This window comes from Canis lupus, chromosome 23 (genome assembly GCF_048164855.1).
Source record: "Canis lupus baileyi chromosome 23, mCanLup2.hap1, whole genome shotgun sequence".
NCBI lineage: Eukaryota > Metazoa > Chordata > Mammalia > Carnivora > Canidae > Canis > Canis lupus.
The window spans coordinates 26,141,035-26,168,011 of NC_132860.1; the positions used below are offsets into that span (position 1 = coordinate 26,141,035).

Here is a 26,977-nt window from a genome sequence, read left to right on the forward strand (position 1 = left end):
AAGCGTGTGGTGGGGACGGGGAGGGGGAGAGGGATGAGACACCCATCCCTGCTAGGAAATAAACAGGCTTGGGCACTCCGCGAACTGGGGGGAGGGCCCAGTCTGGCATGGGCAGGGGGCTCTGCGCTCCCTGCCTTCTGGTGCCCCCTTCTTCTCACCCAGGCCCTGGACGACTGCCCAAGACTGCTGGAATTTCTGGCTCTCCTTGGGTCACCACAGGGGTGACAGTAGCTGCACCTGGCATGTGGATGCTTGTGGTGTGTCTGTGGCAGGGTGTCTGGTGGTCCCACAAGTCCCTGTGTCCTGTGGGGTCTCCCTACTTAGCCATGCCTACAGCCAGGCCCGAGTGTGACACAGGGAGACGGGGTCCGCGTGTGGGGCGGTGGCCTAGATGGGGCCATCTCCCAGGGTGACTGTGGCCGCTTGACTGGGCTCTGACGGGGGGCCGACTGCAGCCCAGGGTGTGACCAGGCCACTCATGTGCCTGAGTCTACTGTAGGGCCTGGTATGCATCGGTCCCGGCCCGTTCCTTCCCTCTGTGCGATGACCCCACTAACCCAGCCATGTCCGGCAGAGGAAATGACGAGGGCCAAGCTGAATACCTAACCCCAAGCCTGTCCTTTTGTCCATGGGCCTCAGCCTTCTTTTCCACCCCTAATTGTCTACCCACTGCACTGCCCTGGGCCAGCCTCCTCCTCCCCTGACAGGAGGCAGTGCTGGTTGTGATTCTCCAAATACCATCGGCCTCTCCACCACTCCCTGGGGAGGCCCCTGCCAGTGCTCTCTGGCTCCCCATCACCAGCTTCCAGCATGGGGAAGGTAGGCAGGATGAAGGGAGTCTCAGCCAGGCATTCACAGCTCCTCCATAATTCTACCCTGTGTCAGTATTTACCACCTTCCTGCTTGCCCCACAGGCAGGGCAGTCCAGCTCACCCCTCCTGGGAATCTGCAGCACACATCAATATGCTGCTGGCATCTTGGGGACCTGCCTTCAGTTAGAGAACCGCTGAGTGCAGCTGTGGCTCTGATCCTCTGACCTCTTCACTGAGAGGTCAAGGTTGCCGGGTCAGACCAGGACCCTAGTCCTAGGGGACGCACAAGCCAGGGCTGTCCCCCAGACACCAGCCAGGAGGTTTGGGGTAGGGTGGAGCCTGCTTTGGGGAAGACAAAATGTCTCATCTGTCACTGCCTCCCCATTGTCCCACTATCCTCTGGGGATCTCAGGGCTCTCCCCACCCAGCCACAGGAAGCTGAGTCCCTCCTGGAGACAGCAGGAAGGAACATTGAAGGAAGGGCTTTAGGACTAGGAGACTCACCCATCACCCTGCTGTCACAGAGGAGGAACCTAGGATCACAGAACCCAGCTGTCACAAAGAGGCTAGTGAGATGGAGACAGTCTGCAGAGAGCTCCCGGAGAGCTTCTGAATGGAGGTGTGTGGTGTCTCACAAGAAGAGAACATCAGGTTCCAGGACAGCCTCCTAACTATGAGATATGGCTTTTCACCTGGGACTTGTGTGTCCTCCTGTATGTACAGGTGCCTGTGTCCCTGTGTGCATGGCTGCTCATCCCAGTCACAGAGTCCTGAGCTCTGGTCTGTGCCCCAAGGGCAGGGTCTACCCAAGGTAGGGCTCAGCTAGGCAGCAGGCACAGTGGCAGATAAGAGAGCAATCTGGGCAAAGAAGAGGTTGGACAGCTCAGGGCTGAAAAGAGAAGCCCATCAGGCAGTCAGAACCTCGGGCCTCATCCTAGCCGCCTGACACCAAGGGCAGTGTGCTCCCGCACCTTGGCCCAGCCACAGTCCCCCGTGTCACTGGGGCAGAACCGTCCCCTCTCTGAGCTACTTTCCTCATCTGAAGGATAAAAGCAGGGGACTTAATGATCTCCTAGGGGCTGCCCAAGTCTAATGATCTTCAATCTTCGGAGAGGGACTAACACACACGCAGCCAGCCAGAGCTGGAGACATGCAGGGCAGAGAGAGAGCCTGAGTGGAGGAACTCAGGAGGCTGTGTGGGTCGGGCAACTGGGGACCCTATCCTTGGGGCCAGGACAGGATGTTATAGACAATGGAAGCTTGGGGATGGCAGGGAGCAGCTGTTGCCGCCTTACCTGCCTTCTGGCCTGCTGGAGGAGAAAGATGGAGGAGTGACATAAAAGGGCCCTGCCCCCTTAGAGGAGTCCCACCTCAGTTCCTGGTTCCCAGGTGGTCCAGGAGAAAAGGAGGAAGCGTAGGCAAGGGGGAGCACCGAGCGCTGGGAGTCAGGAAGGTGGGTGTCAGGCCCTGCTATGCTTTGTGACCTGGGCCAGCTCCCAGCCTCCCTCACCTGATCTGTGAGCCCACCAGGCTGCGACTCATGCAGTTGGTACCAGGCTTCTGAGGCACTCAGCTGGGGTGAGCTCTCTAGAGGCCACAGATCCTCCTCTCCTGCCTAGAGGCCCCCCTGCCCCCACCGCCACCAACCCTGGCACAGGTGCCTAGGCATGTGCATAACCCAAGAGGCAGCGAGCCCCTGGACAAATAGCTGTGCCAGGCGGCGCCCTGGGCCTGTGCCACAAGGGAGCACCCACTGGTCATCCGTTTTCCAGGTCCCTTAGCCTGGGGCCTCCCTTCCTTAAGCTTTTCTCACAGCCACCTCCAGGACAGAAGCAGGGTCCTCCCTCCTTGGCCGGTGCTCAAGAGATGCTGATGGGTCACAGGCCAATGCCCACACTGCTCCTCTGGCTGCCCTGGCCTCTGCCCTAGTCGGAGGCCCTTTGTACTTGGGGCCCTCGCAAGCAGGGGTTCGTGCATTTCCACGTCCGTGTCCAGGAAGTGTTCATGTCCTGTTTTCCCCCTCAGGCCGGGGCTGGCGGGGAAGGGGGGTCAGTAGTGAGTAGGCCTCTCTTTCCTCCGCTGTCTGTTGACATTTCTGCCCAGAGACTTTAGGGGCTGGGAGGAAAGGGCACTCCTCTCTCTGCCATAATCTGAAAAAGCTGAAGAATGGAGGCAGGGGGATGAAGGAAATGACCCCTTATCCTGTAAGCTCAGGGAGTGGCAGATCTCACACGTGCACAGACACCACTTCTGCTGTGGCAGGAGAATCTGCTCACGTCACCCAGTCACCCCCGGTCACCCAGGCCAAGGGGGTCTCCTTCCCCAACATGGGCTCGGCCCCTCCTCCTCCCTCTCACTACCTGGGGGTGGGGGCCACCCGCCATCCTGAGCTCCCTCCATTGCTTCTTGTTATGTTTTTAATAACCTAACATCGACATTAACAAGGCAGGTGATTGCAGCTTTTCCCAGCAGCCCCATTTAGAATCATTGAATCATCAAATCATCAAATCCTAGAATCCTGGATTCACAGAATGCCCGCCTATTCGGCTCCTGGAGTCTCAGCAACTTCAAGTCACAGAACGTCGGAATCACACAACCACGCTTCCACACAGCTCTGGCTGGGAGCTAAGAGTCGTGGAAGGCTAGAAGCCCACAGACTGACAATGCCGGAATCTCAGAGTCATGAATCCCTAGATCTAGAGCCCATACACCCCTTGGAGTTCTGACCCCACACTTTCTCCTTTTCCAGGTGAGAAAATGCAGCCCAGGAAAGGGCCCAGTGCGAAGCAATGCCCACCCCCAAGACTGCAAGACGGGACCACAACATTCGAGTGTTCCAGAAACTGTCACTTTGACATTAGGAAATAGCCATGTTTGTGCTGGAATGCTGCTTCTCTTTTATTTTTGGTCATTTCTCCTCCTGCACCTCCTCTTGGCCCTCCCCAAGTCTTGCTGTGCCCCCACCCCACTGGGCACTGAAGCCGACACCCCATCTCTCAGCACCCTCACCTTCAATCCCTGCATGACTCTGTCACCTTTCCCTCCTCCGGGTCTGTACAATGGCCCCCTAAATAAAAACAACCACAGGTGGGGGAGCTCAAGGGGCCAACTCCCTCAGGGTGGGGGGCAGGAAAAGCAAAATGCTTGCCACCTGAAGCCACCAGTCAGAGGGCGGGCTCCCCAGAGGAGGGGCCCTGAACTCAAGATTGGAAGGTCCTGGAGCCCTGAGATGGGGGGGTGGGCGTCAGCCACACCTGAGGCAGCAGCTTCAAGGGAGTCAGATCCAAAGTGGACGGAAGCGACTGAGGCTTACAATTGATATTAGAACCATCAGGTATGTTTAGCATTTTCATAAATATACATTTTTACTCGTTTTGGAATGTACTCATACATTTTGGATTTGAATTTTATTAAATATTACGTTTCACAGATTGTTTTAATTTTTGAATTCCGAACACTGCTTGCCCAGGGCAGTTCCCAAGTCTCCCTGCTGCAGAAGAGGATGCTGGAGCCGAGTGGGGTCCAGGTCTCTGCTTGGCCTCAGAGCTCCTGACCTGGGACACCGTCCTAAGATCTCTCAGACCTTTGAGGGCCTTGACACAGTCCTGGGCATCTGCCCTGTCTTCCCTGGAGAGCCACCCCAGACACCCAGGGCTGCATTCCCTCCTCTCTTTACCTCCACTGCTGAGCGGCTCCCTCCACCTTCGAGGGTCCCGTCTCCTCCTCTCCATCCTCTGTACCTTCCTGCCTGGGCTTCATCGCCCTTCTCTGGGCCACAGGGCACCAGCTTCCCACCTTACCCCTTCTGTGTACTCTCCACCCATGGCCCAGGGGCTTTCCTAACAAGCAGATCTGAGCAGTCCTCGACCTGCTTTCGACACCCCCCCTCTAGTGTCCAGTTCCTTCTGGAAAAGTCCAAATCCGTTCACTTATAAGTCCTATACAATTTGGCCCCCACCGACCTCGCCAGCCTCGTCACTAGCTTCATAAATACACACATACATACACACAAACACACACACACACACACACACACGCAGACCTGACCCCACCCTGGGGCTCCACACCCTGGCAGTCCAGGATCTAGCTCCACAGAACTGCAGAACCACACCTCCCTCCGTCTGTCTGTCACCAGCAAGCCTTCACATTTGCCTTCGCTCCTTCTCTATCCAGAACTTTCTTGTAGTTCATCCCTCAGCTCTCAGATTAGGTAAGTTTCCTCCTGGAAGCTCCCCAATTTGCCCTCCCTCCCACTCTGGACTGAATCGGGGGTCGCTGCTCTGCACCCCCACGACCTCCCAGTCTCTCCAGCATTGTCCTCTCCCCGCCACCCACCAGCATTGGTCTTCGTCTGTGCTCCCCGCCTCCACCCCATCACCTGCCTACCATCAGCCCTGCTATCTAGGTCTGCATGGCTGTCACGGGGCAGAAGCATTGTTGCTCAGACATGGGGCAGTGTGTGGCAGGGCTTTAAAGCCCACACTGTGCCCATCTCTACCTCCTCTCTCTGTTGGGCATGTAGTAGGTACTCACTAAATGTTCACCTATGAAGGCCTTGCAGTACACAGTGTGTGGCAGGAACAGGCAGGGTGGGGTGCTTGGAGTAAGTGAGAGTCCCCAGGTTGGGCTGGGGACTTCCTGGAGGAGGCATGTGGGAAGATCCTCCAGGTGTCAGTCCTAAGAAAGCAATTGAGGACAGGCCACAGGAAGTCCCCAGCCCAGACTTAGGGCCAGCAGGGTGGGATCAAAGTCTGCAAAAGGGAGATTTGATGGTTAGGGCCCAGAACAGGGCCACTGATGGGTCTCGCAGCGCATTCCAAAAAGACTTCCCGGAGGAGGGCTACTTCTGGCTGGTCTGGGGCAGGGAAGAAGGTGGAGATGAATCAGATTGGAGAAAGTGGTAAGACAGAGATGTGGAACAGAAAATTTTGTCTCTTCTTGTCCATTAGCCCTGCAAGGAAAAGGCTACGGGGCAACTAGGCAGGAGGAGCAGGGAAGACTGTGGCGGGATGGAGATAACACCGGTGCTGACCCCAGGGCCGGGGTGGGTGTGGAGGGCTAGGGCTGGCCAGGAGCATGTCCCCAGCTGTGGCTGGGAAACGTTTCCTGTCTCCTGGCCACGGGGGTCATTAATAATCATTTACACGCCACAGGCAGCACGGAGGCCAGCCAGGGAGCAGCGTGGTGCTGGGGCTGGAGCCCAGCCTGGTGACCAGTAGAGCTGTTTTCTGGGAAATACGGAATTGCTGTGTCCTGCCACCTAATCATGAAACCTGGATAAGTCACCTGACCTCTCTGGTCTCTGGTAGCACTGGTAAAAGGAGGGTCTAAAAAGGAGGCCGCCTGAAATCCCCTCCCTGCTCTGGGCCTCGGTTTCTCTAGATGGCAGATGGGCCGCCTACCTGGGTTATGGACATCTGAAGATTGATGTGGCCATCTGGACGATGCCGAGCCCAGCTCCAGACACATGGGAGGGGCAGACCCGGCCCACCTTCTGGAGAGCTTGTGTTCTGATTGGGAGCCAGAGCCTAACACTGGAGCTCACACCTGGAGCCTCACAGAAGTGAGGGGAAAGAGACTGGAGGGTCGTGTGTCCAGGGTCTAGGGGTCTGACAGTGTGGCTGGGCTGGGAAGATGGGGTTTCTCCGATACAGGAGGTGGGAGCCCCAGGAAGCCTATTTGGGCACTGCTGTGTCAACCTGTGCCTTCCTGGTGTGTAGCAGGTGCACAATAAATGCTTTTGACAAGTGAATGAGTTGATCTGTTAAATGAGACCTCTGTGAAAGGAGGTTGGAATCTGGAAAGAGCTGACTAAAAGATGATGATGACGATGACAGTCATTCTGGCCAAAGACAAAGAGGGTGGGAAGAGGTGACGTGAAAGCTTGAGGAGAGGTGACATGAAAGCTTGGCCCCAGGGATGGGCCATCCAAAGCCAGACAGTATTGCTTGGGAAGGATCAACTGCCACCAAGATCTTTTTTTCCAGTTGAACCAGAATCTTCCTTAGCCCCAGGCCACATTTCTCTGCCTATTCCATACCCCCTTCTAGGCCTGGCTTAAGCCCACTCCCAGCAGAGAACATTCTGGAAGGTGATGCTGAGGCACTGCTCCTGGCCCCCTCCCCGGATAACTGTTAGTCTATGTCTTCCAACATTCAGGGGTTCTGGTCTTTCTTCCTCCCAAATACCTGTCAGCAGCTTGCCCATTAAGATTTCCTCATTGTTTTCTCTGGAGGCTTTGAGCTGGCTCCTCCTCACTGACTGGCATCTCACCTATCAGACTAGAGGGTCGCTACTTAAGTGTGACCAGGCTTCCTTTTTTGGTCAAGGGTATCTGTGAGGACAGAGACTCTTCCTCCTGTCAGATCTGTGAGGTCAACAAAAGGAGATATATTAAGGCCTTCCTGGTTGACTCCCAGCCCCAGGGATGCTCCCTGAGGGCCACACAGAGAACAGAAGAGGACAGGCTGGCATGCAGAAGGGGATGCCTGGCTGCTCACCCCAGAGATGATGTGAGCCAGAAAAGATAGCAGGCCACCCATGGAACTAAGACCTCACGGTTGGCAAATTCACCCAGCGCCATGCCCAGCCCAAGCTGCTCTTGCACCAAGGAGGCACCACCAGGGATACCACCCAGGCCTCATGGCCTGTGCCTGAACCCTTCCCCGCTGTGGAGCATTGTGAGGTGGTAGTAAACACAGTGACCCTACAACACGTGCATCCTCTCCCCGCCCTCCTCCAAAGCCCAGCCCAACACACGACATAGACCAAAAGGAAAAGAACAAAGGTTCCCAGACCACGACATTACCCGCAGCCTGCCTGTCCAACGCCTGCTCAGCCGGAAACCCAAGACAAAGGCCTTGGTCAAAGTGAGGAGGATGAAGGGCAAAGGGTAGAGGCAGCTTAGCTTAGGGTGGGCCATCACAGAACGTCACTAGGCATCTCTGGGGACCTAACTGGGAGGGAAGCAAGGACAAGATGGCAGCCAAGCCCTCCCTGCACACACACATCATTCCACGAACAGCACCTGCTGGATCCCATACACCCCAAACATTATATACCTCGTTCCTCACCCCACACACCTTGTGCACACACTTTCTTGCCCCCTGTGCCACATTCCACAGCCCTCAACACTGCTTCACCCCTCCCCCGTATACACACCACTAGCTCACTGACACCCTTCACACACTCCTCAGCACACACCACACATAAACAGCTCACGGGGAGAAAAGATCACATAATCCATACGTCACACTGAAAAGTCACACAGCTCACATACCCACACTTCACACCACAACCTCCCACCACGCACCTCACACAACCCACACTCACCTCCTCAACCACAGACACACACACATCCAATTACATTCAACACACACACCATCTAGACATAGAGACACACCCTGCATAGATAATGTGCACACCTAATGTCACATGTTTGTGGACACACACAGACCCTCGGCATCGCCAATCCTGCCCGTACATTGCCTCCTCTTTCCCACTTGCATGTGGGCACACACACATATACGCACTTAGTCAACCAGCCCCTTGCCTTGGACCCCTCGGCACTCTTCCCTATTGCACAAACCGCCATCACACAGACACATGACACTCAAACACCAACACGCGGGTCCTAATACATTTCCCAAGCAAGTCCAGGATGTACCACCGTGACCCTAAGCCACCTAGGCTGCAAACACACTCACACAGCTCCCCCACCCCCACTGCCCTCCACCAAGATGTCCAATGAAACCTTTCATCAGGCCCCCACAGTGGCTCTTTCTGGCTACACACAACAGCCAATAACATGCGCAACCACAGACAACCCCCGCCCCCCATGCAGGCTGGCCCTACAACTCCACCCCATAGAGACAGACACACCACACACACATGTTCCCCCCCCATACAACACTCACACATACAGCTACCACTCCACACTCACAATGCAGCCTTTCTAGCTGCACACAGCATGCAATACCATACACACCATCTTCACACTCACCATAAGTCCCCATGAATCCCCCCAAATAAGTCCACTGGTGATGCCACACACAATACTACATGACACATCACATATGATCACACACAAGGCACACTTAACACATGCAACATGGCCCATCCTACACAAACACCCTAGACTCACCCAGCCCTGGAAACCTCCCACCACAGGTGACTGACACCAGATGGCAGTCTACTCCCCCATTCCCCCAACCCAAGCCCCCACCTGCTCCCAGTCAAGACCAGGCCAGTGGGGACAGGGGGGGGGTTTGTAAGTTATGAACCCCAGTGCTCCACGGCACAATCCCCACCCACCTTAGATCCCCAGGCACCGCCCAAGGGTTCTGCTCTCCATGTTGAGTCCCTTCCACCAATGCCCACACCATGCCATGTCTGACAACATGGGGCAGGTGAAGGTCCTGGGGACACTGGCCCGGCACTCTGAGCCTGCTCTTTCCTCACCCCAAAGCAGAGGCAGATATAAGGGGAAGGGACAATCACAGAGTGAGACCCTAGAACAAAGATAGAGACCTAGAGAAATGGGGGGGGGGGGCGGTTGGAGTTTTGGACAGACTGAGAGAGGTGAACATGGGCAAAGGGACCAAAAGAGAGAAATGGAGGGGCAGAGAGAGAGGATGCCCAGAAAGACTCAAAGAAGCTAGAGGGGAAAGCAGAGAATAAAGTGGGACCACCACACTGGAGAGAAATAAGAGGTGAGGGTGAGACTCCTAAAAGACTAGAGGATCTCCTACACAGGAGGGAGGGAGGGTAGGAAAGCAGGAACCAGGTGGGAGGGGGTCCTGCAGAGAAGGACACAAGCTATGATAGAAAGAGGCGTTTGGACTCTGGGGTACAGTCCCAGGTGAGGACCGAAGTCCAGATGTTGGGAATCTGGGTGGGGGCACAGATGAGGCTGTGGAGTAGATGTTCAGGGGCTTGGGGTGAGGCTCCAGCTGTGACAGAGGTCCTGGCTGAGAGCTGGGGGCTCAGGTGTTCTAGGTGTACCCGGAGTCCGATATACACCTAGGGTGTTCAGGGGTCTGGGCGGGGGGCCATCCGCTCATCTGGCAGGCAGGGGTTCCAGGTTTGCACGGAGCTCTCAGTGGAGACCCGGGTCCTACTGTGGATTGGGAGTGGAGCGCTTGGAGTGGAGTCCCGGATCCGAAAGCGGTTCAGCGTCTGGGGTGAGGTTTGGACTGTGAGCTGGGGATTCAAGGGCTCCGGGTATGGGCTGCAGTCCCCGCTCAGGAGTGGAATTCAGGGCTCGGGGAGGGCGCCCCACCTTGAGGAGGGTTACAGGGGCAGAGCGGACCTCGGAGCCGGGCCGCACGCTCCCTGGGAGACCGGCCGGGCCGGGCGCTCACCCGACCCCCTCGTCGTGCCCAGCGCGGGGCCCCCCTACCTGCAGGCTGTCGGCGCATGGCTGCGGCGGCGGCGGCGGCGGCGGCTCGTCCGGCTTGAGGAAGACCTGCTGGCCCCGCCTGAGGAATTGGACAACAGCGATGAGGATGTGGTGCAGCACCAGGACCATGCTCGCAGCCGCGCGCCCGCCCGCCCGCCGGCCCGGCCGCTGCGCTCGGTCAGCGCGTCCGCGACAGCTCCGCCGGGTCCGCGCGAGGGTCCGCCCCGGCCCCGCCCCCGCCCCGCCCCGGCCCCGCCCCCGCCCGCGCGGCCCCGCCCGCCCCGCCCCCGGCCCCGCCCGCCTCTCACCCCTGCTCCCTCCGCTCGCGAGCCTCTTCCAGCGGGTCGGCTGTTAGGGTCCCCCACCGGGTAGCCCGCTCTCAGCCTCCGCTCGCTCCTCGGCGCCCCTCGCCCCTCCTGTCGCTACCTCGCCTCTCGGAGCCCCTCTCTCGTCCGACCACGTCCTCTCCCCGCCACCTAGAAAGTCCTGGGGCCCGGCCAGAGCCGCGAGCCGCGAGCCGGAGCCCCGCGCAGGGACGGGAGGGCGGGAGGCGGAGGATGGGGGGAAGGGGCCGCTGAGCCGCTGCGAGCAGCCCCGGGCTGGATCTTCTCCGGGAGAAGCGGGGAAGTCGGGGAGAATCTTAGAGGTCGCCGTGCGACGGCCAGGCCTGGGGCAGTAGCCAGGCTGCGAGGGGGACACGTGCGCACAGACCCACGAGAGCACGCACGGACAGGCGCACCGCTCCGGAGCGCGGGGTGGGGGCCCGGGAGCCGCCCTGGGCAGGCAGGTCAGCGCTGGCGTCCCCGGAAGCCGGAGAGGGTGCAGGGCCCAGGGCTGCACAGTCCACAGTTCGCTAGTGGGACCCGCGCGTCCGGAGCGCTCTTCTCCGCAGAGCGGCCTCTGTGCTCTGGCGCCTGCGGCAGCCGTGACGCTTCTGCGCCCCCTGCTGTCCTATCGCGGCAGCGCAGCCCGGCCCTATTTGCCGTCTGCTTGGCGAGGAAAGTCGGGGTCGGCGGCTGTGGGAAGAGGGGTCACGGGGCCAGCTCTCTGCCTGGACCCACCCCATTCCCCGCCTCCACTAGGCCTGAGATCCGCTGGGGTGCCAGGACGTGTCTGAACTGGAGGGAGCGCTCTGGATCACACCTGGCCTTTGCCCGTGGCGGCGACTTGCATGACCTTGATCAGCTTCCCTTCCATTCTGGGCCTCAGTTTTGCCGTCTCTTTCACAAGACTGCCTGGATAATCCATCCCATAAGGGTGGGAAGGCAGCCAGAGTCCCCTGACAGCCCTCGCTGTGGTCTGACCTGAATCCTTCCCCCTGCACGGCAGGGGGGGCCCCCTCTCTGCAACACCCCATTTCCCCACTTGGAGGGTGACTCAGTGAACCCCTCAGCCTCCCCACCTCACTGGGCTGATTCACTTGGGCCCTCTCTCCCTGGAGAGTGATTTCCTCAACGTTGAGTCACTGAGCCCAGTCCTGGACACAGTCCAGGCACCTGGCACATAGGCTGGGCCGAGCCCTGGCGGTGCCATCAGCTTGGGGGGAGGCCCTCCAAGCCAGGATTTCTCCCATCTCTGATTCTGAGGCCCAGCTCTGAACATGCTTCTTCCTTTGCTCAGATACCTTTAAAGACTCCCTGCCACAAATACAATAAAGCCCAAATCCTCAGTCTGACATAGCAGACCCTCTATAATTTAGCCCTGACTTATCTTCCAGCTTTGAACCTCTTGCCACCGGTCCTTACATTTATACTTCCTCCTCTCTTCAGATGGGTGACTGACTCATTTTCACCTCTAGACTTTTACCCATGCCACCCTACCCCTGATACTCTCCAGATCCTATCAGCCTGCTTATCATTCAGGGGCCAGAGGCCCACCTCCTCCAGGAGGCCTTCCCTTGATGCTACCTTAGTCCTCTGGGTCCCCCTTCTTGTGTTCCTTTCTGGGAATCATGTTGGGGACATAGAGAGGAGTGAGAAGCTCTTCTGTCATTAAGTGATCCAGGCCAAGTCAATGTATTTCACTTCACCTTCAAATTGGGCCAATATGACCTACTTTTTAATACCCTAGAAATTTACTTGGGCTCAGGTGGTGTAAAGGTTTTGGCCCAGAAAAGGACCTCCCTTCCTTTTCTGGCCTTAGTTTCCTGTTCTGTAAAGGGGGTGACCAGTGTAAAGGCTATATAAGGACTGAGTCTGAGCCCAGAACACAAATGGTTCGGCAAAGTCCAAGCACCTGTCAGTTCTGGGCTTTTATAGCCTTGGTTGGGACACAGGTACCCAGGAGGTATCTGTTACTGCCACTGGCCAGAGCTGTTTGTTCTTCAGCGGAAGCCATGTCAGACCCTGCAGTCAAGGGCTGACTCTGGCCTGGCACAGCCACCATCTCTTGGGCTCTCAGCTCTAGGCAAGAGCTCCACAGCACTAACCTCATGATAAATTATTTTTCAAATCTTACTTGGTCATCCTACACTATAGCTCCATGGCTGGAGCCCCAGGTCCATGCTTTATGTCTCCCTCAACTCAGAGAGATTCATTCTGCATCAATCCTTCAGATTCAAGCATTCCTCCAAGGGGTCTGAGCCTTAACTCTGCTGTGTGATTCTGAGCAGGCCACTGAACCTCTCTGGACCTCACTTTCCCCATTTGTGAAATGTTAACACACTAGATTCAATAAACACACTTCTTTATTTTGATGCTTGGCAGGATACCGAGGCTCTTTCAAAAATATCCCCCATGTAATCCTTGAAATTCTCCATCCAGCCCACTCCCAGAAGAGGCAGCCAAGGCTCTTCGAGATGGCAAAGTGACAGGCCATGCCCAAGCCCTCATTACCAGGAAGTGACCCTTCCTCCAAGGCTGGAACTCCTCCATTCCCCTACAGATGCCTGTCTGCTAGCGCTACATTCTGTGATTCTGTGTTGGGTTCTCACCCTGGCTCCTCCCTGGGACTCCCCATCCCAGATATTTTTAAATGTTCTCAGGTGATTCTAATTTGCTGCCAGGTTTGAGAACCCAGGATTAGATGCCTCTCGTTCCTGGCTGACCTCAATCCCATGGAATCAAGGACCAGGGCTGGCCCCTGAGGGCTGAGTGTGTACCTCTGGAGCTGGGGGACTCTCTGTGAGAGGGGCTTTAATATTTACTGAATACTTACTATGCACCTCACAGTTCAGCTTCTCAATAACAGTAGAAGGTCTGTTGTTAGCCATGTTTTACAGATAAGGAAAACGGAGGCACAGAGAGACCAAGTAAATTTTCCATAGTCACACAGCTAATAAGTAATAGAGCCAAAATTCAAACCCGGGCCATCTGGCTCCAATCTGTGCCCCAAATTCATGCTCCACATCTTGAGGAAAGGCATGTGAGAAAAACAGATTTTCCCACCTCTCCTTTTGCCCCCAACAAGGCAGTGACTGAGGATTCCATACTCCCAGTCCCTGAACCCTCTGTCTATCTCTGCCACAAGGAAGCCCAGCCCCAGGAATGCCTGGCCTAGCCTCTCTAGATGCTTCTTTTCATCTCCCCACCTTTCGGACTTCCCAGTGGCCCAGCTACTGAGTATTTTTAGGAAAAAGTGACTCAGCCAGCAGCCTGTCAACCTGGGTACCAGGCCCCCCCGACCTCAGGCCCTGTCCAGAAACCAGCTCTTTGTTGTTCCTGATAATAACAACACCCCTGTGGGTCACTGTGCTCACAAAGCACTTCCTCACCTGGGCCAGGAGAGCAGACTTGCCTGCTTGCCATCTCTCTAGCTGACACAGTGACAGCAGTCACCAGCAGGTCCTCCAGTAGGCCGGAAATCTGCTGTCATTCCCCATGCCCATGTGTCCTGCCTCCATAAGCCTGATCTGGTGCCTGACAGGCATCTATCTTGTTGCTGCTAACCATGCTCAGACTCCTGGAAGCCCAGGTTCAAATCTGAACCCTAACATACTGGATGGCCTCGGGCAAGGCTCTGGCCCTCTCTGGCCTCAGACTTCTCAGCAACTGTAAGAGTTGGCCTGGTTCTCATGGAGGCCTCAGGCAGCTCAAGTGGAGGGAGGCAGCATCCAGGTAGGCAGGCCCAGCTGGGCACAAGGCAGCTTTCTTGGGTAGACAGGCCTGCCTTAGCATGCCAGACCCAAGGACTGTGAACAAGGACCGGGTCCCAGTATGGGGGGCTCCTCAGGAGAAAGTGTCCATGACACAAACTTTCCATGACTTGGAGTGTGGAGCCCATGAACTGTGCCATCCTAAGGGCCCTGCAAAAGGACAATCCAAGAAGCGTCCTGGAGGAAGCTGACATCTCTATAGGTTCTGTGCCCATCTACAGCCTGTCCTCAACACTTCAGCCCTGGAGAGAGTATGGGGATAAGCCACACTTAGGTAGCTGTGTGGTGTGTGCAGGTGTATAAGGCCTTGCCCCCAGGACTGCGAGCATGGTGTGGGTGAAGGCGGGAGAGGGTAGGACTACAGGTTTGTAAGTTTTTTTGTGAGGATGCCTGATACTTCTGTGGTATAGCTGAATTTGCATATGTGTGTTTATCTATGAAGTGTGTGTTTATGTATGTGTGTACACACAGGTATATGTGTGTAGGTGTGTGTTGCTCACACGCATGTATATGTGAACAGTTGTAGGTATGCACAAGTGTCCAAGTATCAAATATGTGCATTCATGTGTGGATGTGTATCCAAATGTGTGAGTATGTATACATTCAAAATCACTCCTATCGGAGGTGCTGTCATGGCCATCAGCCCGGGTCAGCTGTGTGTCCCTTGGCTATGACCCTAAAGTGTGGGTAGCCCTCACAGAGAAAGGGTCTGGCCACAGGCAGGTACTGGGGAAATATGGATTTTGGCTCGGGGTGAGCAGGGCCTGCTCCCAGAGCCCCAGAAGCAGCTGAGTGGGGAAGAGCATAGGCCGAGTGAACTCAAGCCCAGGGGATGTGGGGATGGGGGTGGGTCAGCCACAGGTCTCATCCATTTCCATGTTATTTTTATATGCATTTGTCTTGTCTGCAGCAGGCGGCCAGGGTCATGACCCTAGAGGGCAAGGGAATTCATAGGATTCTGGCCCAGACTAGTCCAGGACCTGCAAGCAGGCTTATATCTGGGCTGAGGTCCATGGGACTCAGGCCTTGGCACACGTGAGGCCTTGGCATGTGCTCCCTCTCATCTGCAAACCCCAAAAACCTTCCACCACCACACAAAGCCTCCCTGGGACACCATAGTCCTACACACACTCACCATCTTCCCACAGATACACATACATACTCCTACCCCTCCTACACACACACACACACACACACGCACGCACAAACACATTCCTATAACTATAAACAAGCTTTCACACACAGAGGCACAGGTGGGCATGTCTGCCCCAGGGCTTCCTTCAGGGACCTGTGCCTCCTTCTCCTTGAGGCCCATACCTGCTGGACTAATCTTTTCTGCTGCCTCATCCACACTCACATGGCTCCCAACGCCTGTGGGGTAAAGCAGGAGCCCTTTAAGGCCCTAAGCCCCACTACCAAACAAACTTCCTTTCAGGCAATACCTACACTGCCTTCTGGCCACACTCCTCACTGTAGGGATCCACCAACCAGCACTTCCCATCCCTCTGCGCTTTGCCAGGTGCTGGCCTTCCCACTGTGCTGTCAACTCCAGGGAATAGGACTCCTGTTTTGTTCATTGCTGTGACCCCAGCACCTAGATCAAGGCTCAACCAGAGGAATTGCTCAAAAGGACATCTGTTGAGTATATACATCACTGGTAGAAACTGCCTTCCAGCCTGGTCTCCTCCTGCCCAACTGTATTTGTTTCCCTGAGTGCCTCCCCAGTCAGACCTGTTGCCCCTCCAGGAAAAGATGGGTCTGATTCAGTTCCATATGTGCACATCCAGCTCAGGGCCAGGCACAGAGAGAAGGAATGGGGGACAGATCCAGGGGCAGAGCCCAAGGAATCATGACCCCCTCAATAAGGCAGAGGGATGTCTGGAAGATTGGGCCATCTGGGCCAATCACACAAAACCTACGTGTCCCAGGGTAGGGGCCTCCCAACTACCTTCCCTCATCTGAGCCCCTTTCTAAAGTCACCCTGACTGGCGATCTAGCCTCCGTTTGCACACTCCCAGGGACAGGGAGCTCACTTTCTTAGCAGCCAACCCCTTCCTATGTGGGATGGCTTTGCCTGATGCTGACTCCTCCCACAGCACCATCCTGTTAAACCCTCATCATCCTGAGCCACGATTCCCATGGAAACCAGGAAGGAAGATGTGCAAAAGAAGAGGCAGATCCCAGCTTTCTCAGCCGCTCTACCAATCTTTCCAGCTTTGGGAAGAGGTGGGAAAAAGAGATCTTGGCTCTCAGCCTACCCCTGGGAAAGGCAAATGGGTTTAAGGTGCTCAGGCTCCCCTAACCCCAACCACCATCCTCGCGAGCCCGGGGTGGTGCAGAGACAGTGCAGCACTAAGAAACTCTTCAGCAACCTCTACTGAGCCCCATCCCCCTCACTGAGCCCCCTCTTCTCATCCCCCAACACCTCTACCCACATCCCGTCTCCTCTTCTCCTCCCCTCACTGGAGCCTCCTGCCCTCCAATCTGCAGGATCATGAGGGGTGCTCTGACTCCAGCCTTAGCAGTGCCACATGGAGATGCTTCCTCCTGAGCCCTGACTTGCAGGCTGGGTGGATGAAGGAGGGCAGGCTGGTCCTTAGCCAAGGGTGGCTGCCCAAACTCACCCAGCCCTGCCTGGACAGCTGCAGCCTACGAGCCACTCTGCTTTCCTCTGCCGGCTATTCCTGGGCTGGCCCTGCTCCAGAGGGGCCTCAGGCTGCAGTTGGTCCCTGACCCCAGGCCCCTCCCTATACACACACACACACACACATATATACACACACCAGGGTTGCTCAGAGCTGAGCCCATGAGAGATCCCGAGGCACAAGGAAGTCTAAGCAACAGGGCCTCAAGGCCCCATGCTCTGAAAACTCCCTGCCAACTCAGAAACCATCATAGAGGGAGGCCCCTATTCGTGGCTTTGAGGTTCCAAGAACTCCCAGAGCTTTGTGTTCTAAGAAAATCAAGCCTCTATTATAAGGTCCCTTTATTTCAAGAGTCTGTGCTTCTTCTATTCTATAAATGCAAGAGCCTGGAGTCCTGAGAGTGTAGGAGTCCAGGATTCCATTATTCTAACCGCCTGGCAAGCTAGAACTCCACCAGGGTCTCCATGCCCCCCAGATCCTGATGGTCTGGGGGCTTGAGCCTCTGTGGGTACCAGGTAAGAAGAGAGAGGGTCCCAGCAAACCCCTGCACATGTAAGGTGCATTCCAGCCTCCACCTTTCTGCTAACACCACCGTCCATCACCCTCCTCTCTGCTAATGAAATCTCAGACTACTTTAAAGGGGGAGGGGGCACTGCCATCAGGGACCACCTGCCAGGTGCCAGGCCCACCCAGTTGATTCTCTCATCTAATCCTTATGGTATTATTAGCCTGACTTTACAGGTGGTAAAACTGAGGTCCTGGGGCGGGAGGTCATTTGTGTAAAGCCACGTAGCTAGAAATAGTAGAACAGTAATCCAGACTGGGCCCATGGCAAACCCATGGCTCCTGGTAGTGGGCTGACTCCTGAGAAGAGCCCAGGGAGCCTCCTTCCACCCCGCCTTCCTGGCCCAGGGCCTTGCTGGGGCAGCTTCTCCTGCCTCCAGAAGGCAGAAGGCAGAGACTGGCTCCCTCTTCTCTCTGTCCTCCCGGGCTGGAGGCAGCCTAGAGCCAGCCACATTTCCTGTCCTGATTGTCCTGATTGATCGAGAGGCGCTCGATCCGATCCGCAAAGACTCGCAAAGACTCCGTGGTGGGACCGGGAGATGTGGCGTTTCGTTTCTAAGCAGCCGTCGCTATGGAAGCCAGGTGCTGCCTGCCCGAGGCCTAGCAACGAGGCCGGCGCAGGGCGCGGGGCGGGCGGAGGGCACCGTCGGGGGCTTCCCAGGCTTCCCAGGCAGCGGCGGGAGAGGGGGGTAGGCTGGGCCTGCTGCCCTGGCTGGGCATGCGGGGGGAGGACGGAGGCAAAAGGGCAGGACCAGGCAGGCTCCAAAGGACGGAAACCCAGAGGGAAGGGCAGAGAGACACTTGCAGAGATAGATACAGAGAGTCCAGAGACAGCGAGAGGCACCATCAGGGAAAGGAAGCTGCGGGAAGGTGGAAGCCACCGGAGCTGGTCAGAGTCGCAGAGACCACTTACTTAGACAGCTGGCAGCGAAGGACTGACTCCCAGACTGGCCTGCCTCCCAGGGAAGGGAGAGGGTGTGCCAGAGAGTGGGAGGAAGTCGCAGGGAATGACAGAGATGGATGGATGTGTGACAGGAGGAGATAAGCCTGAGGCAGGAGGCAGTAGAGTCAGATAATAAAGGGAAAGAGGACTAGGGGTGGAGGGGCAGAGAGGCAGGACTTCGGCCCTATGAGGACCAGGGCACCAAAGTCACAGGAGTCCTGAGCCGGCCCCTCCTCCTGCGTCTGCCCATCTGTGGCAGGGCCGTCACCAGCTTTGTACCACCATCCCATCACCTGGCCTTTCCCCCAGAACACAGAATCATCTAGGTCCTCAGAAAAGAGCCTGGTTAGTAGCCCCATGTTTCTCTCTCCCCTCAGGAACAGGTCTCGCCCAACATCAGACAGCAAGGCCCTCTCTGAAACAGTAGGAAGGCAAGCGGTGGGAATCCCGGTCCAGAGCTCTTTCCATCCTCACCAGAGTCAGACTACTCCTTGGTTACCCGTCGTGAACGTACAGCTGGACAGACAGTCGTGTCCCCCTGCCAGAGTGAAGAAGATGACAGAAACTAAGATGGGACTTTTTAAATTTCCTTCTTCCTCAACAACCCTGTGTGGGGACACTGGGAACTCAAAGATGGAGCAGACAGCATCTGGTGAAGAGATGACCCACGCCTGTCCCTCTCAGGGGTGTGACTAGGAAAGGCAGACTCAGGGGAACCCAGAGTGGCCTGGCTCCTTGGGGACAGGGAAGTGGCAGGCACTTAGCAGATGACATCTCATTTGATCTTCACAGTAATCTGTTGCAGATGAGAAGACTGAGGCCTCCACCAGAAGAGTGACTCACACTAACCAACCACCACCAGCCAGAAAGTGCCTGAATGAGGACCTGAACCTAGGTCTCTGGGGGCCAGTGCAAGTTGGGGAGGCTGGTGGAAGCAGCGGAGACAGCTGCTCCAGGAAGGGGATGACCCAGACCTGTTGGGGGGCCTTTCCCAGAGGGAGGTGGGGTGAGGGGGGAGGTCTCCAGCCCCGCTCTGGCCACCACTCCTTCCAGCACAGGATGCGGTCCCCCCATGTCAGAGTGGGTAACAGCACCAGGCTAGCCTCTGTCAGGTGTCAGGTACTAATCTCTCTCCCCCTCTCTCACTGCTAATTGTTCCAGGGATTGTTAACACTGTCAGCTGCACCTGACAGCCGCTCTGGGAGCTCATGTGCCTCCAGAGGTGCCCCATCCGCCCCCGTCAGCATCAGCCTTGCTCTTTCCACACTCCCGAGGGAGGAAGAAGACGCAGCCTAATTAAGCACCTACTATGTGCCCCTGATGGTGTGAAGCACCTTACATTCATTATCTCCTCAAACTGTCTCCTAGGGCTCTGAAGGCTTGCTCCTGCCTCTTGCAGCTCCTGGCCCCGGCCTTTCTTCTCACCCTCCCTGCACCTCACAGCACCACCCTGGATGCAGCTTCTGGGACAGAGCGTCTCCATAGCCCTAGATGCATATAGGTGCCCAGAAACTGGCAGTATGATTCTCAGCTGCAGGGCCGATAATGGGGAGCAGAAAGGGGAGTGGGGGAGGTGTAGGGACAACGGGAGGAAGGGGAGAGAAAAGGAGAAGGAGACCAGGTGGAGCTGGGGACACAGGGGAGCAGGCTGCTGCACACCAGCCACACTCCACATACACATGCACACACGCCCGGCCTGGGCTGCAGCCCAGATGATCGACCCATGGCACCACACTCCCTTGAGCCCCAGTTCCTGGAAGGAACTCTCTGCTAATGAAATCTCAGACAACTTTAAAGGGGGAAGGGGGGACTGCCATCAGGGACCACCTGCCAGGTGCCAGGTGCCAGGCGCCAGGCCCACCCAGTTGATTCTCTCATCTAATCCTTATGGTATTATTAGCCTGACTACAGGTGGTAAAACTGAGGTCCTGGGGCAGGATGTCATTTGTGTAAAGCCACATAGCTAGAAATAGTAGAACAGTAATCCAGACTGGGCCCGTGGCAAACCCATGGCTCCTGGTAGTGGGCTGACTCCTGAGAAATGCCCAGGAAGCCTCCTTCCACCCCGCCTTCCTGGCCCAGAGCCATGCTGGGGCAGCTTCTCCTGCCTTCAGAAGGCAGAAGGCAGAGACTGTGGCTCCCTCTTCTCTCTCTCCCCTCCGGGCGCTGCAGGCATTATTGATCAACTGTCTCCCAGCCTCTTCTTCCTGATGCCTGGAGGCTGCCTCCTCCATGTAGCCCTCCAGCTGATCAGTGTCACTGCCAGAGTGATTCTGGGGGCGGCCTAGGGACAATGAGAAGGGACTCCTCATCTCTTCCTCAGCCCAGCACTCTCCCTCCTCCTCAGGAACTGGCCCAGGTGGATGGTTGGTGCAAAGGGCAAGGTGGAGGTTCGTGTTCATACATGGATGGACATGTGTGCACACGTACATGTGTTCATGTGTGCATGTGTGCATGCATAAGTAAGTCAGTATAGCAAAGGAGTTGCACACACAAGATGTAAGCCATGTGACTTGGGTTTAAACCCCAGCTTCTCCATTTCCTGGATATGTGAACCTGTGCAAGTCACTTAATCCCTCTGAGCTTCAGTTTCCTTATCCCTACAGTGTGGTTACCAATAGTACACAGCCAATAGGATAAATGAGAGGATACATGCAGAACTCTGGCACAATGCTTGGCATACAGTATTTTTTGATGATACATGAAAGTTTTTATTACTGTTCCTGTGAGCATGTGTGCACATCTGCACGTGTAAGTGCCCTTGGAAGGATGGCATTCTGGTACTCCAGCAAGGAGCTGTAGGTTGCTCCCTAACCCACGGCTTCCCTTGAGTAGTGGCTGCAGCCACACTCTCAGCCCAATCTCAGAGAAGGGGGAATTGCTGCACTGCTTCCCCCCGCTCAGATAAAAACCCCCATGTGTGCTGGGTGAAGCTGTAGTCGGGGAGATGGATGGCTTGGCGGCCACCAGGCAGAACTGGTGATTAGAAGGCTAACGGCCCAGCATCCGGAAGGGAACGGGAGGGAGGCTGAGCTGTGGGGCCATCCATCAAAGCTGGCAGGCCCAGCTATGCTACATAGAGGGGTGGAAGAGAGGCAAGGGGACAGCTACAAAGGGGGGAGAGTAGAGATAGGCTAAGGGCCAGGCAGCCAGGCCAGCCCAGCACTGACCTGTTCAGTAACCCTGAGTGAGTCACTGTTGCCCTGAGACCTCAGTTTCTCCATCAGGATAACGGGGCTAAATGTCTCTGCCTTGATCAGTTCCAGCCACAGCAGACCCAGTATCAGGCCCCAGGGCCAGGAAGAGCCTGGGGAGAGTATAAGGGCCTCAGAGATGCGGTCACCATCTAGGGGTGCCCGATTCAGCCAGAGATCCCTGGGAGTGCAAAGTAAGGGGTTGGGCATAGTGCCTGGCCTGGGAGCCCAAAGGCCCGAGTTTCTGACCTTCATCAACTTCTGACCATAATCTCGTGCTGACCTCAGCCAAGCCCCTGGTTTCCCAGGCCCTTCCTTGAATGCTGTCCCCCACTACCACCACCACACAGGAGGCAGGGAGGGCCATAAGCATAGCCCTTGCCTATGCAAATTTCATTCACGCTAGGGGCAAAATCACCTATGGGCCCTCCTCACCTTTTGGAGGTAGCAGTTACCTGGATAAATCCTGGCCAGCAAGTCTGAGGCAAGAGATCCTAGCTGGGTTCTAGGGGTTCCTGACAGAGCTCATAGCCTCAGCCGGTCTTTAGTGACCTCAGTAAGCTTGAGCAAATCACATTCTTTCTCTCTCTGCCTCACTTTTTCCATCCCTAAAATCAAACAGGCGACAATAAAAATTCTTCAGTGGCTCCTCTTTCCCTGTGGGGTACACTGCAAACTCCTCCTTGCAACCACTGCCTCCCAGTCCTTCCCCAGACTCCAGTCCTCCTCTGCTCCCTGCTACACCTCCTACAAGTAGGCTGCTCTGGATTTCTGTCAACCCCCCATCCCTCTCTATGTTTCACCTCTGAACTCATGGTTCAACCATTCACTTCTGATCCTCTTCATTTCCACGGAAAATCTCATTCAACAGGACCAGAAGTATCACTCTCTCTGCAAAGCTGTTTGCACAGCCTCTGGCAGAGCAAAGCCAGCCCCCCTTGCAGAGCCACCAGTGGCTCCCACACACACTCTCTGAAGCCCAGACCAAGATGTGTCTATGTCCCCATCTCACCCTGGGCTCTTAAGGGAGAGGGCTGGGCTGGGCCTGATTCCCAGGATAGGGAGAAGAGGTGGGCAGCTCAGGGCGTTGCACAGCGATGAGGCTTAGAGAACGTGGAAGGAAAGAAAGGAGGAGGAAGGGAACGAGGACTGAAAAGAAAAAGAAAGCAGGAAAGAAGGAAATCATTGTCGCCAAGGTTCCTTTGGATCCAGCAATCTGAAGGAATGCTAGTCTAGTCCAGATGGAGCCCCCGTGCCCTGGTCCCTGCTCCATCCCATCTCCCTCCCCCTTGCTTTCCCCTTTAGGCTCAGCCCCTGTCAAACACACCAGTACAAAGGCCCGGAGCCAAAGGGGTCCCTGGCCTCTGCCGCTGCACCCTGACTGGAGGCTAAGAACATGCCTGGTCGTCATAGTGATGGTGCAAAGCTGTCATCACTAATTCATCGCTGGAGCCCTGGGAGGCCAGCGAGGTGTGAGGAGAGCTCGTCAGAACTGATCAGAGCCACCACTAGGGGCAGGAGTCTTGGAGCTGTGGGCCTGGGGGAGGACCAGAGATTAAACTCCATCACCCCCATCCTGCTGTGTCCTTCCCTCAGATTGCCAATGCCCTGATAGGAAGGAGGGTCACAGACCTTCCCTCGGTCTGTCCTGTGCACCTACTGTGCGTCCAGCTCAGTCCAACCTCAGAGCTGGGAGTCCGTGAAGGCCGGAATAGTAAGTCCTGTACCCCAGCATCTCAGAGCAATTATCCATGTCCTGCACTCTCCAATAGGGCAGGGAGTTGTCTGTCCCTCCTCTTTGAGGAGTCACAAGGGCTGAGAAGGTGTGGAGGGAAGCGGGAGAAGTGAGCCCATATGTTGTGCCCTCTCCAAGCAGGCAAATGTGCCAGGCATTCCTAAAAAGTAACTCATTCAATCCACCTAGAAAGCCTATAGGGTCAGAATTATTACTTGGTTTTACAGATTCCAGGATAGTCTCTCTGCCTAAATCTTTTCAGCCGATCGATCCCATCCCCTCCTCTGGGAAGCTTTATCAGGATGCCCCATCCCGCACTCATCCTTCCTCCCGTGAACTCACTCCCAGTGATGGTGAGTGAAGGTCCCGATCTCTCCGGTCAGACTGGACTGCTGGCTCCTCCTTCTCCCACCTGGAGCTGCGGAGCAGAGTCCGGGCGAGCCCTCCCATCCCAGCAGGGAAGCCAGCGACCAGAAGACCACGCCCACTCCCGGGGGGGGGGGCTGTCCGTGGTCCTGAACTCTCCCAGGCCTGTCTCTGGAAGTCGCTTTTTTTTTCTGTTTTAAGTCATCTCTTCCTCAATTTGGGGGAGAAAGTCCAGTCTCCACCTGTGAGGCACCCCTACCCTCTTCTCACTTAGGTCTTTCACCCACAAACCTCGAAACAAGGAAACTATTTGGAGTAGGAGAAGGGAAATGAAACTAATACGCATTCACTCAACATTTATTGAGCACCTACTATGTGTGGCCCTGTGAATAGAGCTTGGGATAAAGCAGTGAAAAACAGACTTACTTATGCCTTTTTGGAGATTTTTGTCCTGTTAGGTCAGCACTGGAGTTTTCTTTATGCACATTAACCCACTTGATCCTTACAATATGTGTTAAGGTGGATATTATTATGCCCATTTAATGGTGAAGGAAACTGAAGCTTGGAGTGACAAAGGAACCTGCCCAAGGCCAGGCAGCCATAACCAGTAAAGGTAGGAATGCAGGTCACAGACCTAGTCCCTGCCCTCAAAGAGTTCATCATCTAGTTTACCTGTCCCCGTTCTCCAATAAGCATCTCTGGAAAGTGTTCCTTGAGTCTGATCTGAATCTCTCCTGCCACAGCTCTGACTTGGCCTCTCTTTGTTGAGACTTCAGTAGGGTGTAAGATCAGCTTTCATCTCTTTGCAGACACCTGGGGTGCTTCCATGAGCTCCCAGCCCTTTCTCCACCCCCACCTTGCACAGAGGCCTCCCCTCCCCAGGAGGGAGTGAGGTGTGTGCTCTAAAAATACCTTAATCCCTCCCTGCTCTCGCTCTAATTAAGCTGAGTGAGTCACTACTTTAAGTAATTTATTGCTAGTTACATAATTGCTTTAATATTTGGTTCTAGAACTGGGGAACAAAAGTGCCCCCTTCTTTTCAGGGAATTGCTAATCCACAGAGGGGTTTAAGGCCCCTTGAAGGGGGAGATAGGGAGGGATATGGAATCATCTTGGGCAGGCCTTTGCTCCAGTCTGGATCAACACATAGCCATTCCCATCAGGCCCACAGGACTCACCTGATCCAAGGAAGGGCAGGTTTGTGAGAGCACCAACTGTCTACTCTCTGTCATCCACTCTGTGGATTTCTGAGGCCACCACTTCCAACTGACCCAGCCATCAGACCCAGTGTACCCTCAGAAAATTGTGGCCTGAGCATCCCTTCCCCTCCCTGGCCTCTGTCAGGAGGTACAAAGGCCACAGGAACAAAGGCCCAGAAACAGCGAGCTTTTCCTGGGCATCTCCCAGCATATATATTTTTTAAGATTTTATTTATTTATTCATGAGAGACACACAGAGGGAGGCAGAGACATAGCCAGAGAGAGAAGCAGGCTCCTCACAGGGAGCCTGACGTGGGACTCGATCCTGGACCCCGGGATCACACCCTGAGTCAAAAGCAGATGCTCAACCACTGAACCACCCAGGCGTCCCTTTCCCAGCATATTAAAAGCAGCTCTAGTCTATGTGCCCAGGTTGTCAGTTCAAGGAAAACCCAGCACCTCTCATAGCCCTGTAAAAAGTCACACACACACACACACACACACACACACACACACACAGCCCCGGGGAGGGGGGGGACTGACTGCAAAGGGCACAGAGAAATTTGGAGAAATAGTACTCCTTTCTTGATTGAAATGGCAGTTATATGACTGTATACATTTACTAAAACTCATTGAATCATACACTTTGAATTGGTGATTTTATTGTATGTAAATTATAATACTTCAATAAAATGGATGTAAAAAATTAAAAAAAAAAAGAAGTTACAGCCCCACCTTCTAAGGCCCCCGCCCCAGCATAAGAGCTGTGCAGAATCAGCAGCCATGCAGAAACCGAGGAGAGGAGGTACAAAAACCATGGAGGCACCTAGTAGGTACCCACACACATGTTTGTTTCACTCAGTTCCAATTAGCAAGGACTCACTAGGCACCTCCTGGGTGCACTTGCACATCCTTGATCTCATTAGCTCTCCCTCAGCTCTCACACGGCCCAGAGTGGGAGCCAAACGGCATGCCAAGTACACCACACACTTGTCTCATTTAATCCTTGCAGCAGCCCTAATGAGGTGGGCTCTATTAACGTCCCCCTTTCACAGATGAGGGAGCAAAGGTGGCAGAACTCACACAGGTCCTGCTGCCAAGAAGTGGAGGAGCTGAGATTTGAACCAGAAGACAGTCCTCAAAGCTTATGCTCATCACCACTGCACTCTATTACCACTGCACCTTTTACCAAACATGGCATGGGTTAGGAGACCATGTATGGGAAATGTGCCTCTGACCTTAGGCATTGAACCATGAGGTTTCCCCTAGGCTTAGCTGTAGAGGCAGGGTACGCTCAAGTGAAGAGGGCAAGAGAGCATGTGTGAGCTCAGAGAGGTGGCAAGAGGCAGGACCGGCTTTGGAAAGGAGAGAACTGGGTTGGGTAGCAAGCCTAAAAGAAACATAAAAGAAGTCAGGCAGAGTCTGAGAAGAAATGAGGCAGAGGACATCTGGCTATGGCCAGCCTGTGCATTAAATGCCTGCTCAGGCCCTGAGCAGCCAGGGCTCCTCATTGTTATTCCTGACTCCGTCTCCCCCTCCCAAAATTCCTCTCTGCTCAGTTTCTCAGCCCTAACAGCCCACTCACAATCACAGCCACCACCTCACCAGGCACAGGCAAAAGTTTCATCCCAAGACTTATCAAAGACTGACTGGAAGATAATGATGCATGTAGCAGGGGGGACCTCTAAGGTTGAGGAGTATGGAAGGGATGCCAAGACGTACAGAAAGATAGGAATTAACTCACGAAGGGAGGGGGCCTCCAGGAAGAGTATGCGGCGGGGGGGGGGGGGGGGGAATGAACAGCATAGGCCATAGCCCAGAGGTGAGAGAGGCTGCACAGGTGGGGAACCAAAGCTAGCCTAGTCTGTATCTATGCTAAGTGTGAGTGTTTCTGTGTGCTGAATGTGTATCTGTGTTGCATGTGTGTGTACTTGGGTTGTGTGCACAGGTGTTTCAGTTCATTCCATTACTAGGTCAGTTTTTTAGGTTTATCCTGCCTCTGTTTCTCAGTAGACACTGATGTCTG

General features: G+C 55.4%; 1 protein-coding gene and 1 long non-coding RNA gene across 5 annotated transcripts in view; one reads left to right on the top strand and one right to left on the bottom strand.

Moving 5' to 3' along the window:
* Positions 1–26,977, bottom strand: part of PDE2A (phosphodiesterase 2A) — a 92,706-nt gene that overhangs the window by 54,324 nt on the left and 11,405 nt on the right. For 2 of the 4 annotated variants that reach the window (XM_072794469.1, XM_072794471.1), the window contains exon 2: positions 10,213–10,291. In XM_072794469.1, the coding sequence (XP_072650570.1) occupies positions 10,213–10,291 (79 nt within the window). Of the gene's footprint in view, positions 1–1,316; positions 1,336–10,212; positions 10,391–26,977 lie in introns of those variants that run through there. The other 2 variants (XM_072794470.1, XM_072794472.1) reach the window with 2 other exon arrangements.
* LOC140614952 (uncharacterized) lies at positions 18,838–22,299 on the top strand. Its single transcript, XR_012015642.1, has 2 exons — positions 18,838–19,352; positions 19,619–22,299. It is a non-coding gene; the product is annotated as an uncharacterized lncRNA (long non-coding RNA).